This window comes from Dromiciops gliroides, chromosome 2, assembly GCF_019393635.1.
Source record: "Dromiciops gliroides isolate mDroGli1 chromosome 2, mDroGli1.pri, whole genome shotgun sequence".
Lineage (NCBI taxonomy): Eukaryota > Metazoa > Chordata > Mammalia > Microbiotheria > Microbiotheriidae > Dromiciops > Dromiciops gliroides.
This window is the reverse complement of record NC_057862.1, coordinates 541,645,003-541,665,056: the sequence shown is the minus strand read 5'-3', so window position 1 is coordinate 541,665,056 and position 20,054 is coordinate 541,645,003. Positions and strand designations below refer to the sequence as shown.

General features: G+C 37.8%; 1 protein-coding gene across 3 annotated transcripts in view; it reads right to left on the bottom strand.

Moving 5' to 3' along the window:
- PPP3CC (protein phosphatase 3 catalytic subunit gamma) overlaps positions 1 to 20,054 on the bottom strand; it is a 107,041-nt gene that overhangs the window by 29,219 nt on the left and 57,768 nt on the right. For all 3 annotated transcript variants that reach the window (XM_043981456.1, XM_043981455.1, XM_043981457.1), the window contains exons 4-5: positions 11,121 to 11,232; positions 450 to 595 (exon numbers count right to left, since the gene is read on the bottom strand). In XM_043981456.1, coding sequence (XP_043837391.1) covers positions 450 to 595; positions 11,121 to 11,232 — 258 coding nt within the window. The remainder of the gene's footprint in view (positions 1 to 449; positions 596 to 11,120; positions 11,233 to 20,054) is intronic.

The following is a 20,054-nucleotide window of genomic DNA, read 5'->3' as shown; positions in this document are numbered from 1 at the left end:
GCTAAAAACCCATTGGTGAGTTAGAGGAATGTCTACCCAAGCATGTGAAGACTTCCCAATCCAAATAGACAGATGAGAACAATTTGTTCCAATAGCCATGAAGGCATGCTGCAGCTTCTTAGAACCACAGGTAAAAGCTGGGTGGCAGGTGGACACCAAAGGTGGAAAGCAGCCCTGAAAAGGGACTCAGCAGTCTTCATACCAAAGATACTAGTCTTCCCTGAACATCCTGTAAAACCCACAGCATAACTCATATAAAAACAACAGTAAAATAATAGCAACATGATGACAATAATCTTACTTATAATATGCAAATGATCTGTGAATTTTTTCATTTCTATTACTCTCAGTATAGATATTCCTCCCATCAGCACAAATGGAAACAACTACCACCCATCCATGATTTAATAGATAAGACTAGTAGATAATATAGGGGAATGGCTACTTACTCGTCTAATGTCATCTAGAGAACTGATTTCTGGAGACAGTCCTCCATGTACACATAGAAACTGCTGGTTTAAGAGGGCAGCAAGAGGAAGACAATCGAATGTATCCATGCATGCATCATATATCTGCTCTGAATATTTTATTCGACCTAATGGAAAAAGAATACAGTGTTAGAAGAGCTATTAAACTTCCTTCCTTTATATATTTTTTCATCAAATCCTTTGGTAATCTTGACCTTTTGTTCTTCTAAATGAATTTTGTTAATATTTTTTCTAGCTCAAAAAAATAATTCTTTGGAAATCTAATTGAGATGGCACTGAATAAACAGATTCATTTAGGTAGAATTGTCATTTTTATTATATAGGCTCAGTCCACTTATGAACAATCAATATTCTCCAATTATTTAAATCTGAATTCATTTGTATAAAAAGTGTTTTGTAATTATATTCTTGTAGTTCCTGGGTTTATGTTGGCAGATATACTCCAAGATATTTTATGCTGTCTACAGTTATTTTAAATGTGGTATCTCTTACTACCTCTTCCTAAAGGGTTTTGTTGGTGATAAACAGAAATGTTGATGATTTATATGGGTTTATTTTATATTCTGCTACTTTGCTAAAATTATTGTTTCAACTAGCTTTTTAGTTAAATCTCTATGATTTTTCAAATATACCATCATATCATCCTACAAGAGATAGTTTTATTGCCTTATTGCCCATTCTGATTCCTTCAATTTCTTTTTCTTCTCTTAATGCTAGTGCTAGTGCTTCTAAAACAATATTAAATAAAATTGGTTATAACAGACATCCTTGGTTCACTCATGATCTCACTGGGAAGATTTCTGGCTTATCCCTACTACAGATAATGCTGGCTAATGATTGATGCTTCTTATCATTTTAATGAAAATCCATTTATACCCATGCTTTCAAGTGTTTTTTGTAGGAATGAGTGTTGTACTGTGTCAAAAGTTTTTTCTGCATCTACTAGTATAATCATATGATTTTTGTTATATCTGTGATATACTGTTGTAATCTCCTAGCTAGTATTTTATTTAGGGGTTTTGCATCAATATTCATTTTTGAAAATGTCTTTAATTTTCTTTGGTTTTTTTTTTTTTTGCTTTTTCTGATTTAGGTATCAGCATGTTATCTATTTCATAACAGGGGTTTGGTAGGACTCCTTCTTTGCTTATTATTCCAAATAATTTATTTATTACTGAAATTAGTTGATCTTTAAATGTTTGATAGAATTAATTTGTAAATTCATCTGGTGCTGATGCTTTTTTTTTGTTTGTTAAGAAGCTCTTTTTAGCCAGAAACAATTTCTTTTTCTAAAATAGGTGTATTTAGATATTTATTTCCTCTTCTGTTAATTTAGGCAATTCATGTTTTGTAAGAATTCTTTTTTTTTTTTTAGCTATTCTTCCATTTCACTTAAATTGTTCAATTTATTGGCATATAAGTGGGTAAAACAGCTCCTAATAATTGCTTTGATTTCATCTTCATTAGTGGAACATCCACCCTTTTCATTTTTGATACTAGCAACTTGGTGTGCTCTCTATTTTTAAAATCATATTAACCAATGGTTTATCTATTTTAGTTTTTCATAAGATCAACTTCTAATTTTATTAATTCAGTGGTTTTCTTATATTCAATTTCATTAATCTCATCTTTATTTTTAGGATTTCCACTTTGGTGTTAATCAGGGATTTTTAATTTGTTCTTTTTTGAGTTTTAAAAAACTATATAATTTTTATTTTTAAAAAACCTATATAATCAATTAATTTGTCTGCTCTTTATTTACTGATGCAAACATTTAGAAACATAAATTTTCCTCTCATTATTCCTTTTGCAGCATCCCAGAGGTTTTGGGATATTGCCTCATTATTATTATTATTCTCTTAAATAAAATTATTTATTGTTTCTATGACTTGTTCTTTAACTCACTCATTCTTTGAGATTAGGTTATTTAGTCTTCATTTTTAGTCTGTTTTCATGGTCCCATATCAAATATATTGTTATTGAATTATGACCTGAAAAGAATGCATTTAATATTTCTGCTTTTCTGCATTTAACTATGAAGTTTTCATAGCTTAATATATGGTTAATTTTTGTAAAGGTGTACCATGTATTACTGAGAAAAAAAGCATTTTCCTTTCTATTACTATTCAATTCTCCCCAGGTATCAACCATATCTACCTTATCTGAGATTCTATGCAACTCGATTTCATATTTATTTTTATATATATTTCTAGTTCTGAGAGAGGAAGGTTGAAGTCTCCCACTATTATAGTTGTGCTATCTATTTCCATCTGTAATTCATTTAGCTCTTCCTTTAAAAATTTGGATGCTATAGGATTTGGTGCATATATAGTATTGATATTACATCATTATCTATGGTACCTTTTTACTATATGTAGTTTCCTTATCTCTTTTAATTAAACATATTTTAGTTTAATTTTGTCTGAGATCATGATTGCTACTTTTTTTTGCATCAGTTGAAGCATAATTTTACTCCAGTCTTTTATTTTTACTCTATGGGTATCTCTCATTTTAAAATGTGTTTCTTGTAAACAACATAGTTAAAATCTGGTTATTAAATCATTCTGGTATTTGTTTCTATTTTATGGCCAAGTTCATCCCATTTACATTCAAAATTATAATTATTAGTTGTATATTTCCCTCCATCCTATTTTTCCTCATTGTTTATCTCTCTCCCTCTTTCGATTCTTCAGATGTCTAATTAATGTCTAATTACTGCCTCCCTAATCTGAACCCCTTCTAAGAATCCTTCCCTTATCCTATCCCCTCACTCTACTATTTCTCTTTTTTTCCCCCCCAGGGCAATGGGAGTTAAGTGACTTGCCCAAGGTCACACAGCTAGTAAGTGTCAAGTGTCTGAGGCTGGATTTGAACTCAGGTCCTTCTGAATCCAGGGCCAGTGCTGTATCGACTGTGCCACCTAGCTGCCCCCTACTATTTCTCTTTAAAAAGATTTTGATACCCTTTCATATGTATACTTTTTTTTTTTTAAGTGAGGCAATTGGGGTTAAGCGACTTGCCCAGGGTCACACAGCTAGTAGGTGTTAAGTGTCTGAGGCCAGATTTGAACTCAGGTCCTCCTGACTCCAGGGCCGGTGCTTTATCCACTGCGCCACCTAGCCGCCCCCGTCCTTCTGTCTTTTAATGTAGAAGCTGCTAGATCTTGTATTATACTTACCGTAGCCTCATAGTATTTAATGTTGTGTGTGGGTTTTTTGGCGGGGGGGGGGGGGGTAGGGCAATGAGGGTTAAGTGACTTGCCCAGGGTCACACAGCTAGTAAGTGTCAAGTGCCTGAGGTTGAATTTGAACTCAGGTCCTTCTGAATCCAGGGCCAGTGCTTTATCTGCTGTACCACCTAACTGCCCCCTTTTTTCCCCATTTAAGTATAACTTTATGGACTTTGTGGGTGGCTTGGGGAAGTTTTTAACATCTCAAGTTTGTTTCAAGAGAAGTAGAGGAGGGTAACTTTTAGAATGTTTTGTTATGTTAGATAATTTATGTTAGATAAAGCTTTGAACAGCATGGGGCATTCGTGACATCTCTGATGCAGGATCCTGGGGTTCCTGGATTCTCTTTCTTGGTTTTGGGTGTGCCAAGGTGCCAGGTGGTTTGAATCCGTAGGTACCAGGTGTGCCAAGCAGCGTGCCAGGAGGTTAGAGTCCATAGGCAGGCATGCCAAGCAGTATGCCAGACACAGTCCGTAGGCAGGTGTGCCAAGCAATGTGCCAGGTGGGGGTGGTTCTCAAGAATTCAACAGGTTCATTAAAGACTATGTTGAAGGAACTAAGTAAGATGGGGAATGCCACCTCTAGTGATACAGAAAAGGAAGAAAGTACACCTCCTCAAAATTCCCAAAGATAGCCCTTTGGGAGACAAATTAGAAATCTGGGATAAATTTGAAGTGTAGAGGAAAATGCAAAAAGAGAATGATAAAATATTGTTGCCTAATATGGGCTGGGGTTCCCCACAAGGGAGGTTCTGTCCTTTGGCCTAAATTTGGGTCTAATGAAAATCGGGTATGTCAAGCCTTAAATGTATATGTGAATAGTAAAAAAAAAAAACCCAAATCAAGATTTGGATATCCTTACTTGGGAAGGGAAACAGAGTTCCCAATAATAGAAATGAAAGACATGTTTCTCAGAGAATAAATTTCTGGCCTCTCTGCCTCTGTTTCTTTACTCTGACAGAAGGGACTTCTGGCCCAGACTCCTCCTCTCGAGTTTCCAGCTCACCAATTTAAGCCTGGAGACTGGGTATTGATAAGAGCCTGGAAGAGCAACAAGTTGGAACCTGATTGGGAAGGGCTGTTCCTGGTGTTACTTTTCACTGACACTGCAGTGAGGACTGAGGAGCGAAACTGGACTCACTACTCTCAAATAAAAGGGGCACCTTTTCCCAGAAGAAAAACCAGAGCCAAAAACATGAACAGTGGATTGTGAATAAAGAATCTGATTGACCAAGGGTGAAGTTTAAAAAGACTTTAATGTACAATATACCAAGCCTGGTACAAAAAGAGGGAAGGGAGGTAACATTTTGGGGTAGTGGGTGCTGCTCAGGCAAACAAGTAGATGGAGGAGGCAAAAGGATTTGGTATATGGGGCATCTGAAGGAGGAACTGAGCTCATAGAAATAGGAATATCCTTTGAAGTTCCCATGGATCCTACATCTCCCTATCCTTTAAGACTCCAGAAATAACCTCTCCAAGTCCAGAAGGGAATTAGGAAATCCTGAAACTCCTGAGTTACAGGACCTTTGAAGTTAAAGACGTGAGACAGACAGTGGAGACAGAGGACTGGGTTTGGAGATTCAAATGCTCAGATGGAATGGGTCAGCACTTGGGAAGACCAGCGCCCATGACTCTAGGTCCACATTTAGCCTGAGGGGTTCCGGTGTCCTCCTTCAATTATACCAGAACAGGTTGGCAAAAGGGTGAGAGGTGTTGCAGGATTTGGAGCTACTCTTCCCTGTAATAAAAAGGACAGCAGAAAATATCATACCCACTTTTGTTGGAGTCCCAGGAAACCATCCTGCCTGTCTCTCCAGATGGGTGAGAGAAGTTTTTCTGGTCTTGGGTAATATGAGTTGTGTCCAAACATGGGAAGTAACTAAGAACAACTTGGTAGATTTTTCATCCCTGATCCTCCCCCAAGCCGACCTATGGTGGTATTGTGGTGGAAGACCAACCTTACCCCAAACTGGGCTGGGACTTGTGGGTTGTTGTGTCTGGCCATCCCCTTTACTGTGGCATCTGAGCATTTCTCCAAATCTGAGTCTAAATCAAGAAAGAAACATAGCCTAGAGGGGCAAAAAGGGTCATCTGACACTCTAATCTGCCTAGATAGCATAGGAGTCCCATGGGGTGTGCCAGAATCTCTCCTACAGTGGGTAACCATAACTAAAAATGTAGATTGGAACCAGCAGAAGTTCATCGATTACAGTAGGCATGCGGTACAGGGTATTTCTGAACAACTGGCTGCATCTCACAAAATGGCTTGGGAAAACAGAATAGCCCTTGATATGATGTTAGCAGAAAAAGTGGGAGTATGTGTCATGCTGGGCGGCCAATGCTGCACCTTTATCCCAAATAATACTACCTCTGATGGTTCAATAACTAGAGCCTTGAAAGGCTTAAGTACACTGGCTGAAGAATTAGCAGAAAATTCAGGGGTTGACACCACCTGGATGGGATGGATGGAATCATGGTTTGGGAAATGGAAAGGTTTCACTGCCTCAATCCTCACCACTCTCATTACAGTGGCAGGAATTTTATGCTGTATCCTTCCCTTCCTTGGAGGGTCAAACCAGAGGCTAATAGAGACTTCTCTCACAAAGGTTACTCCATTTGGGAAAGTAAAGGCAAACACTCAAATGCTAATATTCACAGATTTAGACGAAGAGGCAGAGGAGATATTCAATAAATGGAATGAGAGGAGCCAAATAGTCAAAAATAAAGAGGAGGGATTGTGAGAAAATGGGTAGTTGTCTCCTCTCAATGTGGACATAACAGTCAATCGTACTCCTCCTGACCTGTTTGTAGGACAAAGGTCTCAGATCCCCTCCTCCCCCTCAGGTTAGCAAGGTCACATGGTTCAAGGAGCCCTGGTCTCAATAAGGTCCGCTCCAGAGTTGTGTCCATATAAGAAGTATAAAGTCCACTCCTGAGTTATGGCCATACAAGGAAGAGGGGTGGGAATACTGCACTCTGATTAGCTAGTTTTTGCGTGTAGATTGTAACCCTTGAGTAATCGGACCAGTGATGAAAAAGGGGAGGGTCCATTCATGTTAGGGACTAGGGTATAAAACAGGGCTTGCGAGTCCCCTTTTGGGGCACCCACTAGCTGCACACTAGGGTGGCTCCTTCTCATGAGAAGGAAATAAAGAGCCTTTGTAACATCCCTGTTGAGTTCCTGAGAATTATTGAGAAGATGGTTTTTTCCCTTACAAAAAAATATTTTTTTAGCCTCAGAGTATTTAAACTGTTTCTTTCTAGTACCTTGTAGGTATTTTCTCCTTCACCTGGGATCTTTGAAACTTAGCTATAATGTTCCTGTGAGTTTTCATCTTAGAATCTCTTTCAGGTGATAATTGATATATTAAAAGTTTTTTTCCCCTAAAATTCTAAAGTTCTGAAGTTCTAAAACTTCAGGGCAATTTTCCTTAATAATTTCTTGACGTATAGTATCTGGACTCTTTTTTTGATCATAACTTTCAGGTAGTTCAACAATTCTTATACAGTATCTCCTTGATCTGTTTTCCAGATCAGCTGTTTTTTTAATGATACGTTTCTCATTCTCTTTTTTATTATTTCTTGGTATCTTATGAAGTCATTAGCCTTTCCTTGCCCAATTCTAATTTTTAAGGAGTAATTTTTTTCCCTAAATTTTTGGATCTCTTTCCCCAATTGGTTGACATTCTTTACATCATTTTATTGGATTACTCTTATTTTTTTCCTACTTTTTCCTCAACTTCTATGAATTTTAAAGCCCCTTTTTAAGCTCTTCTAAGAACTCTTTTTGGCCGACTCTTTGAAGTAGAAGTTGCTGTTCTGGCTCCACTGTCTTCTTCTGAGTTTGAACTTCTTTTCTTCTCCATTACTTTAGTAGCTATCTACAGTGGGGTTCTTTCTCTTTTGCTTATTCATTTTTTTTAAGTAGCTTATTTCTTGGCTGTTAACTTTGTTTTAGAGTTGGGCTCTAGTCCCAAGGTGTAGAGAATAATGTCTCGAGCTCCAGGTTTTTCATACTGTTTTCTGAACTCTATCTGGGGGCCTCACCCCAGGTACTCCTCTTCACTCCTAAACTATGCCAGGGCCTCCAGCAATGCTGTCATTTCAAATACTCTTATTCTCTTCAGTTCCTCTCTTGGCTGCAAGCTTCAGCTCACTCCTCTGCCCTAGAACCAAAACCAGGGACTCTGTTCTCCTGCAAATGACCACTCACCAGTGTGTGCTCATTCCTCCTCTCCCACAGTCACATCCTGGGACCACATCTGGTCAGTGTACCTGGACCTGTATTCAACACCAGCAAAGGGCCCTGCAATCTTTCCATGATCAGCTGTCTGACCTCCACACTGTCCATAGGACATAAGTTCCTGAAGCTGAGGCTGTTGCCAACACAGCTGCCCCCATTTTGTTCTGTTTGTTGGTATCTGTACTTCAATCAGGCCATACCACTGTACTAAGAGGTCAGGTCTTTCCTAACATCCTCCTAAGTTGTCTTAAGCTGAACAACTGCTTTATTCCAACTTTTAAATATTTCTAGCTCTCTAAAGTTACTTTGAGGCACTATTTCAATTTTTTTTTTTGCAGGGCAATGAGGGTTAAGTGACTTGCCCAGGGTCACACAGCTGGTGTCAAGTGTCTGAGGTTGGATTTGAATTCAGGTCCTCCTGAATCCAGGGCCAGTGCTTTATCCACTGCACCACCTAGCTGCCCCCATTTTCAAATTATTTTTGAGGGAATTTGGAAGAACTAGGTAATTTCCTGCCTTATTCTGCCATCATCCCAGAATCTTCTCCAGTAAATCACACTTTCAATCAGAAAGCTGGGGCATTCTTTGAGAACATTAGGGATAGGGACCAGACACCAAAGGCAAAAGTCAATGACATCCAAATTATCACTTTTTCCAATTTATCCTGATAACAACATTGCTTTTGTCAGCAAAAGCCAGAAATTGGCTTTCTCTTATTTATAAGTTGTTGAAATATGTACCCCAAAATGATCAAATTTAGAAATAAAGCACCAGTTTGCATGAGTTGTTCTAAATTTTAAGACCTCTGATTTTTACATAGATAGGATATCACTGTAAGAGCACTGGGTTTTCAACTGCATGGCAAAAAGATAATTTCAGTATGAGGAGACTGAATAAGCAAACTGAAATTTCTACCTTCTTTTCTTTAGATAAAAAAAGCCTTAAAACTCATAGCTAGTGTTTGAAAAGACAAAGTATGGGAATTGTTTCTGACTAATAAAAGTCATTGAAATGTAAAGGGTTTTTTTTTCCAGTTTAGGTACTTTAAGGGGGAAATAAGTCAATTATTTTCTTCAAACTATAAAAAGATCCAATGGCATAATCTGGAACTAAATATTACTTGGTAGTAATTACAGGGTGGTGATTCTAAAACTCAGGGTGGCCCTTTAAGAGAGCACAACCTGTCAGTGAAAAACAGTTCTGAAGAACAGTATATAGATATTGCTTATACAGGAATGAAGCAAAACCAAAAAAAACAAACCAAAAAACAAAAACAGTAATTGCACTGAGGTGAAATTTTTTCACATTTCAGACTCAATGACGTACAGTATCTAAAGGAAAACAATAGACCTTTTTTTTTTTTTTGGTGAGACAGCTGGAGTTAAGTGACTTGCCCAGGGTCACACAGCCAGTAAGTGTCAAGTGTCTGAGGCCGAATTTGAACTCAGGTCCTCCTGAATCCAGGGCCAGTGCTCTATCTACTGTGCCAGCTAGTTGCCCCAACAATAGACATTTAAAAAGAGAAGCAAACCAATCTGGAATTTTCTCCTAAAATCATTTTGCTTTGTATGAACTACTTATCATTACAGAAAAATCATGTAAAAAACAAGTAAAACAGGGGCAGCTACATGGTGCAGTGGTTAAAGCACCAGCCCTGGATTCAGGAGGGCCTGAGTTCAAATCCAGCCTCGGACACTTGACACTTACTGGCTGTGTGACCCTGGACAAGTCACTTAACCCCCATTGCCTGCAAAAAACAAAACAAAACAAAATTTAAAAATAAAACTACAGAGGTGGAAAATTCCACACAGAAGACACTTGACATGTGTCTCTATACCTTTACAACATCTTCCAAAAAAAAGGTTCATTTTAATGGTCAGCAAGAACTTAGTAATAACAGGGAGCACTGGGGTAAATTTTCACTAAAAATAACAAAATGCACTCTAATTCTGATTAATACAACTAGCTTTCTTCACTACTGACCTATAGTCTAATAATGCTCAAAACCAGAAATTAAGTACTAGTAACAATATTTTGAATGATTCAAACTAAGTAGATTGTTCAACATGGCATTTTTCCCCCCCTCTCTTTATATTAGCTCCACAGACCCATGTCTGTTGCCCGCAGTTGCATTACAGTCATCTACTTTTAAGTGGAAAGTACCATCACAGCCATAGGATAAGATGCCAGCTCTTTAGGAAAGGGAACTGATAGGGATTCCTTCTTACTCCTAAAGGTTCTTCTCCCCCCCTCAGAAAAGGAGGGGAGGAGCTGATGGGGTAAAAGGGAAAGGGAGGGAGTATAGACAGGTTTTGCAATGAAATCCCCATCTTCAAGGAAGACAAAGCCAAGGATGCAGGCAATCCCTCAGAGGCTGCAAGTGGGATTGGTTTACCTTGCAACACTAATGGTGGGAGCACCGGTTGCTCTAGCACAAGTGTGGGCCTGTTAGGATATCAGTGATACTACTTCTGCTATTAGGGAGACCACCCCGGCTTAAGCAATCTATGGTACTAAGAGCAAAATTACAGGCTACCCTAGAGCTTCATAATGAGTGTGATGGAAAGCAAACTTTTTTTTTTGATGTGTGACCATGGGAAAGTTTCTTAACTTCACTGTGTTTAATTTTCCTTATATGCAAATAGGAGTAGGAATGTTTTCACTTTCTACCTCATAAGGCTGTTTCAAGGAAATGCCTTTCTGAACCTTAAAGTGGAAGAGAAATGTTAATTATATAAACTAGTTAGATTGAAGGGGTCAGAAACTGAGGTCTATGTCCAGAGTAATAGGACTTTTTTTTTTTAAAACAGTGCTTTGACCATGTTTCAGTTGTCGTTTTTTTCAATAAAGAAATTTTAAAAGTTAACTAATCCTAATATGTGAATATGGTTTTGAACGTTCCTTAGATAATTTTCCTTTTAATGCAACAGGGCAAATCTAAAGTGTCACAATCAGAGGTAAAGATAGTGTAAGAAAACCTTCTGAGATACTGCATTCATGGTCTGTTTCCTGCTTTCTCATATTTTAACCTTAAATTAAAAACACAAACACACTCCCTATAAACCAATAACATTACAATCATTTTATTTTTTTATGTATACTTTTAATTTGGGGCCCAATCATTTACAAAGGTTCTTCTAAAGAGAACAGATTATACTTACATTCTTGTCTGAAGGTGAAGTATTCTGTGAGATGCCTGCATTCATGGTTGCCCCGAAGCAGAAATAATGTTTTGGGATGATGTATCTTTAAACTCCAAAGGTACAGCACACACTATAAGATAAATTCAGGGATAGAATTCCATTCAATACATTATTTCTAAGGAAGAAAAGTTCATAAGCTATATTAGAAATGCTAAAAGGAGTTCCAAAAATTCCTATTAATATATTTCATAATATCCTACGGATATGGGCATTTAATACTATGTCTAATTTACAAACTGGACAATTAACATATTAAAGAGCTAGGTTCAGAATCTAATAGTAAAGTTCAAAGTCTAAGTTAGAACGAAACCCTAGATTTCTTAACTCTCTAGAATTCACAGCATTACAACTTAGTCTTTTTGAGTTCTTCTGAAACAATAGAAGAAATATATCAAAAATCTATATTTAGCAGGCACTTCAAATAGCTGGCAGATAGTATCACCTCCTACTGAAACTAGTCTCATGGCACATGGTAGAGTAGATATCTTTCCTCCTTCAATAGCAGAAAAAGCAAAATAACCCATTTTCAAGGCAACGTTCTAGTTTTACATAAGTTTAAAGGGAAGAAAGCAAATAAAATTGGAATAGTAAGTTTTGATTTTAAAAGTTTTATTTTGTATCCTCAAAAGTGTCAACTACTAATCAGATATGTGACAAGGCTAATGTAAAATACAAACACATGTTCTCTGTTTTACTATAATATTGAGAGTAGCTCAAATGCTTTGTTGTACCTCCTGTTAGCAAATACTAAGCTACCTTTAACATTCATCTTTTCACACATCAGTGACGAAGCTCTCTTTGGGGTAGCTAGGTGGTACAGTGGATAGAGCACTAGCCCTGAAATTGGGAAGACTTGAGTTCAAATATCACTTCAGACAATTACTAGCTGTATGACCCTGGGCAAGTCACTTAATCCAAATTGCCTTAAACATTAAGGGCCATATCCAGATGGCTCTGAAGGAGAGAATAAGGCTAGTGACCTTGCATAGCTCTGCCTCACTTAAATCCAATTTTCTGCAAGTCATGACATCTCAATGTCATGGTGTTCTTTGAGAACAAAGGACAAATAGCAACAACGAAAATGACAGTAGGACTAAACACTCTAAAATTTATTATCACCCAACATTTATTCTACCTACAGATCTCACAAATTTCTATGTCAAGTATACATATCAAAGATGAATAAAATAGTGGGCCTTAATTTTTAGGAAGAAAAGAACTTTTGCTGTAAGTTTCCTTGGAAATGCCTGTTGAAGTTTTCTCTTACATAATCACCACTATGGTTTTACTACAAACTAGTATATATCATTTTGTTTGTTTGTTTGTTTTTTTAGTGAGGCAATTGGGGTTAAGGGACTTGCCCAGGGTCATACAGCTAGTAAGTGTTACGTGTCTGAGGCCAGATTTGAACTCAGGTACTCCTGACTCCAGGGCCGATGCTCTATCCACTGTGTCACCTAGCTGCCCCTATATATCATTTTAAAAGCCACACCACAACAAATACATATTAAAATAAAAAGTAACAAAATGATGTTACAAGTTTTTATTTTCAAAAAACATCCTTAGCTTTATATCACAGAAACTGAGACTGTCAAGAGTCAATTTGTAACAATGAGGAACAAATCAGCTAAATTCACATCTAAGGAGGGACAACTATAAGCAACCAGGGTGATTATAAAAAACAAACCAACTAAAGAAAATATGGCTCAAATGAGCCACCACTGCAAAGGGGAAGAGAACTCTGTGCTTAAGTGTTGTATATTTCATTTTTTTTCCTCCACAAGAGGTGCTTTATAAATTGCTTACTGATTGATTTTCACAACTGGGGATTAATAACAACAACAACAAAACAATAATAGCTCTCTATTTTATATAGTTCTCTAAGGTTTCCAAGTTACTTTACATAGATATATCATTTGATACAAACACGACTCCATAAGGTAGGGGCTGTTCCCATTTTACAGATGATAAAACAGACCTAGGGAGGGGGCAAGTGACTTGGCTAGGGTCACACAGTCAATAAGTGTCTGAGGCTGGATCTAAACTCAAGTCCTCCTGACTCTAGGTCCTACACAGGAGGACAAGTTCAAGTTTGACTGTGAGACATATCAAAATATTCCAATGGAACCTGCTAAAAACAACAGAGGCAATAAATCTATGAAAAATAGGAAACAGGAAAACAAGTCCATCATTCTATTCCAGAGAAAGTCACCACATTTAACATAGTGCTTTTTTTATCTTGAAAAGAATTTAAAACTTTAAGGCAGCTAGATAGCGCAGTAGATACAGCACCAGCCCTCGATTCAGGAGGACCCGAGTCCAAATCCAGCCTCAGACACTTGACATGTACTGGCTGTGTGACCCTGGGCAAGTCACTTAAACCTCATTGCCCTGCCCCCCCCCCCGACGACAACAACAACAAAACCCCACAACTATTTTTATTTATTTGTTTTTGCGGGGCAGTGAGGGTTGAGTGACTTGCCCAGGGTCACACAGCTAGTGTCAAGTGTTTGAGGTTGGATTTGAACTCAGGTCCTCCTCAATCCAGGGCCGGTCCTTTATCCACTGCGCCACCTAGCTGCCCTCCCCACAACTATTTTTAAACTTCTAGGATGTATTAATACCTAATAACAGATTTACCAGTCTTGCTAAAGAAAAATCTGAATAATCCAATTTTTAACAATAAGTAGTATAGTTAAGATAAAGTCTTTTCTTTTCAGGAAAAAAGCCCTTAAAGAGAAAATAGCAATATTTAAACATTCCTCTCATGCCTATTTTCATCTGACCTTCCTAACAACCTCAAGAGGTAGGTAAGAGAGGTATTTTTTCCCTCGACTAGGGGAGTGAGCTCCAAACTTTCTGACCGCACAACTCATCAATAAAAAGATTTGGGAAAATGTACATATATTACATAGACATACTATTATACCATACATATACATATAATATACATTCTAAAGCACACAAAAATAGAAACCAAGAATGAGATAAAGATGAAATCAATAAAACTTTAACATGATAATTATTAATAATACCATTTTAATAAGGGTGTTGTGATTGAACACATTTCATTATTCTGGAAAACTTGGAATAACACTTTACGATAAAGTAACCCAAAGGCCTGGTTCTAAGTTCAGTGTATTTGCGATCTGGATTTAATGCCCATCATAGAGTAGTTCCCAAAGGTAAGATCCATATGGGAGGATTGCATCATTAGCTGTGTTTAGAAATGATTATTTAAATTTTCAATTCCGTCCACCAGTTATGCAAATGTTTTCAGTGAAATGTGTCCACCAAATTTCCCTCTTTCCCTAACATCATTAATTCTTTTTATAAACTAACCAGAAAATGTTATACTTTAACATATTTATTAAATGAGGAAATGAGTTAAAAAACCCACTGCAAGTCTTTATTTGGAAGATTCTGAAATATGTTAGAAAATTTTGATTCTAAGCTTAAGATATGAAAGTTTTTATAGATTATATAGTTACATCCATTTAGCAATGAAATCACAAAATGATGCAAACATTTATTTTCAAAATGTCCATTCCACAGAAAAAGTTTCTTTTTTAGAGTGGCAAATATAACAAAACTGGAAAATATTGGATGTTGGAGGGGATGTGGGAAAGCTGGGATGCTAATCCACGGTTGGTTGAGTTGTGAAAAGATCCAATCATTTCTGAGAACAATTTTGAACTATGCCCATAGGGTGATAGAACTGTGCATACCCTTGATCCAGCAATACCACTGCTAGTTTTATATCCCAAAGAACATCCCTCCAAAAGAGAAAAAGAGCCTATACATACAAAAATATTTAGAGCAACTCTTTTTTTGGTGTCTAAGATTTGGAAATCAAAGGGAATGCCCATCAATGGGGAATGGGCTAACAAACTGTGGTGTATGATGGTGATGGAATATTATTGTGCTATAAGAAATGACAAGCAGGGATGACTTCAGAAAGGCCTGGAAAGACATGTATGAAATGATGTATTGTAAGTGAGTGGAACCAAGAGAAACATTGTGGCACAGAGAAAGCAATATTGTTTAATGAAAGAACTGTGAATGACTTGATTATTCTCAACAATACAATCAATGATCCCAAGACATCCCATAGGACTATTGAGTGAAACATACTATTCACCCCCAAAGAAAGAACTGATATTGATGGAACATACTGAAGATGCTGTTTTTTACTTGCTTTCTTTTAATCAAGTTTTGTTTTTGTTTCTTTTTAGAATTTTTATTTTTCCCAAATTACATGTAAAAACAATTTTGACATCAATTTTTTAAAAACTTCATATTGCAAATTGTCCTCCTCCTCCCTCCACCCAATCATTTTCTTATACAAAATGACAAATATGGGAATAATTTACATAATCATAGATGTATATACCCATATGTGATTGCTTACTGCCTCAGTGAGGAGGTAGGGGAGGGGAGGGAAGGAGGGATAAAAATTGGGAACTCAAAAGTATAAATAAAATTGTTTATTACACTAAAAAAATAAAAAGAAAAGTAGGTACTTTCTCACTTATTAAAAATCACCTGCTTTACTTTTATGGGACAGATAATTTTGAGGGGCTAATTTTCTAGTCAGATCTTATTAGGTCAACATTCCTACCATTGTAACAGGTTATGAAGAACTCATATAGTGGAAACATCAGCTCTGCCATTTGTCCACGTTCTGATGGAAATGTATTATCTTCAATCTGCAGGTTGTTTTGCAGAATTCTTTTCAAGCCTTTGCTCATTTTATGAGGGTTAGTTTAGTTATGCCCATAAATTTTACTTTGCAACATCTCTCCTATATATCCCCTTCTCTTTTCGACATGGTCACTACTCTAGTACAGGGCCCTAACCAGCTTGTGCCTGGATTAATATAATAGCCTGGGGGGCAGCTAGGGTGGTGCAGTGGATAAAGCACTGGTCCTGGATTTCAGGAGGATCTGAGTTCAAATCCGGCCTCAGACACTGACACTTACTAACTGTGTGACCTTGGGCAAGTCACTTAACCCTCAATGCCCTGCAAAAAAACAACAACAACAATATAATAGCCTGCTGGTGGGTCTTGCCTGCCTCTAGTTTCTCACCATTCAAAATGATCCTGGATAAAGTGATTTTTCCTAAAGGGGGCGGGCCTGACCACATCATTCCCTTACTCAGAAAACTCCAATGGCTCCCTATTACCTTCAGATTAAATTAAAAATGTTCTGTTTGGCAATTTACGGACCCATATAACCTACTGACTGGTCATTTATAGATGACTTCTCTGTCCTAGGTCCCGGAGGATACAAAGACAAAAATAAAACAATCTTTGCCCTTAAGGTAATGAATTCTATCTGGAGCTGAGTTTTGAAGAAAGCTAGGGACTCCAAGAAGCAAAAGAGAGAGAAAAGATCATTCCAGGAATTAGGGTCAGCCTGTGAAAAGGTATAAAGGAAGGGCTACAGAGTGGTGGGTTTCAAGAACAGGAAGAAGACTTATTTAGATGGGCCACACAATGTGTGAAAGGGAGTAAAGCATAACACATCTTGAAAAGTAGGCTGAAGCCAGATTTGGTTGGGTTTTTAAGTACCAGAAGAGCTTATATTTTCTCTCAGAGGCAACAGGGAACCCCTGAAGTTTCTTAAACAGGACAGTAACATCATGAGGCCTGTCACAGACATACAGTATCTCAGTAGATTACCATGCCTCCTACTTAGAAAATCAAAGTTCCCTAATCTTTTTCAACAAGGTTAATATTGAAGCTCTCTTAAAAAAATGAGGGGGCAGCTAGGTGGTGCAGTGGATAGAGCACCGGCCCTGGATTCAGGAGTACCTGAGTTCAAATCCAACCTCAGACACTTGACACTTACCAGCTGTGTGACCCTGGGCAAGTCACTTAACCCGCACTGGCCCACAAAAAAAAAAAAAAAGAGAGAGAGAGAGAGAGAAAACACTGTTCCTTCCCATTGATTCCCCCACACCCCTAATAAAGCTCTCTCATATAAGAAATAAGTGTAGCAAAGCAAAAACTTTTGCCTCATTCTGCACCTCTAATCCATCACCTCTTTGCTGAGAGATAGGACAAATACTTTATAATTTGTCTTCTGAGGTTATGATTAGTCACTGCACTTGCCAGAGATCTGAAGTCTTTCAAGGTTATTTTCCTTCACATAACTGTACTCACTCACTGTCCTCCTGGTTCTGCTTATGCACTGAGTCAATTTACATAAATTTCCCCAAGTTTCTCTCAATTATTTAGATTTGCTGTTTTCATGTTGCAATTATACAGCACTGAATTTTAGTTTAACCATTTGTTCAGCGCATTCCCCAAATGATGGGCACCTACTTTCCTTCTAGGTCTTTACTACCACATAAGTGTCCCCTCAAGACTGCTGGGGACCCCTTCCTATTTCTCTCTGTACTATCTCACTTGGTGATCTAGGCAGCTCCTTTAAGTCCAATTATCACCTCTGTTCAGATGATTCTCATACCTACATACTTGACCCTAGGCTTTCTCTTTGAGATTCCTTCTTCCCCCACCAAGTACTTTTTTGACATCTTAAACTCACTATGCCCACTATGTCCAACTCCTTCTCTTTCTCCCCCAAACCACCCCCTCTTCCCAAGTTTCCTATTACTACTGGGCACCGCCATCTCCCTATTCAACCAGGACAACAATTTCATTGTCCTCCTTGACCCTTCACTGTGCTGTAACTCATTATGTTGTCAAATTTTGTTTCTACCAGAACAAAGTATCCTGTACATGTTTATTCTTTCCACTCACGTAGTCACAACCAAAACAGAGAGTCCTTATTACAACCCTTGAGTGGACTTGCCTGCCTTATAAATGGTCTCCCTGCTTTAAGTATCTTCTCACTCCACTCAGCAGTCAAAATGCTGATCACAGGTCTGATCACATCACAAGCACAGGTCTGATCACATCACAAGCACTGCACTTCTCCCCCTTGCCATCCAACAGACTCTAGAGATTCCCTATTACTTCTATTTTTTTGGCAATTAAATCCTCTTTATTCAAGTAGGAAGTAAAGGAAAATGAGTAAATTATAAAGATTAAAAGAGAGGAATGAATAAACAAGAGTAAATCCCCAACCCCTCTCAAGTCCAGTGCCTTCCCCCTGTTAATGATTTCCTATTTATCCTGTATATAGCTTGTTTTGTGTACATTTGTTTGTATGCTGTCTCCACAATTCAATTGTAAGCTCCTTGGGGGCAGGGACTGTCTTTTGCCTCTTTTTGTATCCCTGATTAGCATAGTGCCTGACACAGAGCAGACACTTAAATGTTGATTGATTGATTGATTGACAAACAAGCCCTTTGCATGAGAGTGAGATAAGAACAGAGCTCCAGAGGAAGGAGAAAAGATGGAGGAAGGTGAGGAAGGATCTGTTCTTTTTTTTTTTTTAAGTGAGGCAATTGGGGTTAAGTGACTTGCCTAGGGTCACACAGCTAGTAAGTGTTAAGTGTCTGAGGCTGGATTTGAACTCAGGTACTCCTGACTCCAGGGCTGGTGCTCTATCCACTGCGCCATCTAGCGGCCCTGAAGGATCTGTTCTTAATCTTTAGAGTTGGAAGCACTAGAAGTCAAGAGATATGTTGGTGTTGGTTGGAGTCCTCGTCTCCAGGAATATCTCCTGTTTGCCATTCAAAAGTTACACTTGCTTCTCAGCATGCCTCTACCTCCTTCTCTAAAGTGTCTGCCCCTTAGGCAGGCACACAGCATCTCAGGCTCAGCTAGTTCTCAGCCAATCAGGGAGTCATGTCCTCTTCCAATATTCAGCTACACAAGAAGGGACTGGCATCCTGGAGGGAGGGCACAGACTTTATATTTCTCTTCAGTCTTGTATTTGTAGATCAAATTTTCTGTTCAGTCCTGGTCTTTTTTCTCAGGAAGCCTTGGAAGTCCCCTATTTCATTGAATGTCCATCTTTTCCTCTTTACCTAACAGGCCGCACTTCCAAAGAGAACACATGAAGTTCTGCCACTGGAGTAGCATGGAGAAGCAGTAGCTTTTTCTGTTGTGGTGGTAGTGGCAACTTTCTAATGGGGGAAGGAAGTACTAGAGCAGGGAATTGTGCAAAGGGTGAAATATGCTTTGGGACATTGTGGGGAAAATAACAAAAATATATTTCTAAGTTTATGTTTTTCTGTTTTCACTGTTGTTCCTGCCATTCTGTCCTCTGATAAAATATTTTTACTTTCTACTTTTCATTGAATCCACTGCTATGTTTATGTTCTCTATGGATATTATACTAAATTCTTATATTTCATCATCTTATTCTGAGATTCCTTAGTTATAATCTTGCCTTTTTTTCCCCACTGCAGAACTCATCAAATAAATAAATAAGAGATTACATAATTTACTCATGCCTAGTGACTCACACTTTTCTTTGTGGGCAAAGGTAAACAAGCTTGAGGAAAATAAGATATATTAAAGTTGGTTCACACCAGTCAGTAACAGGAAAAGAAAACCAAGGCACATAGCTCCACCTAGAGCCTTTGACTTAAAGATACTTCCTCTCACCCCCAGGAGAAGCCAATGCCAATATGGCATCCCAAATCAATAAGAATATTTATTATTTCACACTTGAAGAATATTTTATTAAATATGTATGAGTAACATCCCTACTGAAATGGATTATAAATCTTAAATTATTTTTGTAAATGGTTTAATGGGTCCAAAATAAATTGGTCAACTAGTGGTTTACTTTCTGGTGATGAGCTTCTCAAAACTAAGTTAGCTAGTCAAGAAACATAGACTCAGAGTCCATAAACCTGACCTGCACTCAGAGAGGTGTAGGATCTCTGAGAACGTTCAATCAATCTGTTTGAGAGAGTTGGGTTTTTGGGGGTTTTTTTGTTTGATTTTTTTTTAAGTGAAGCAATTGG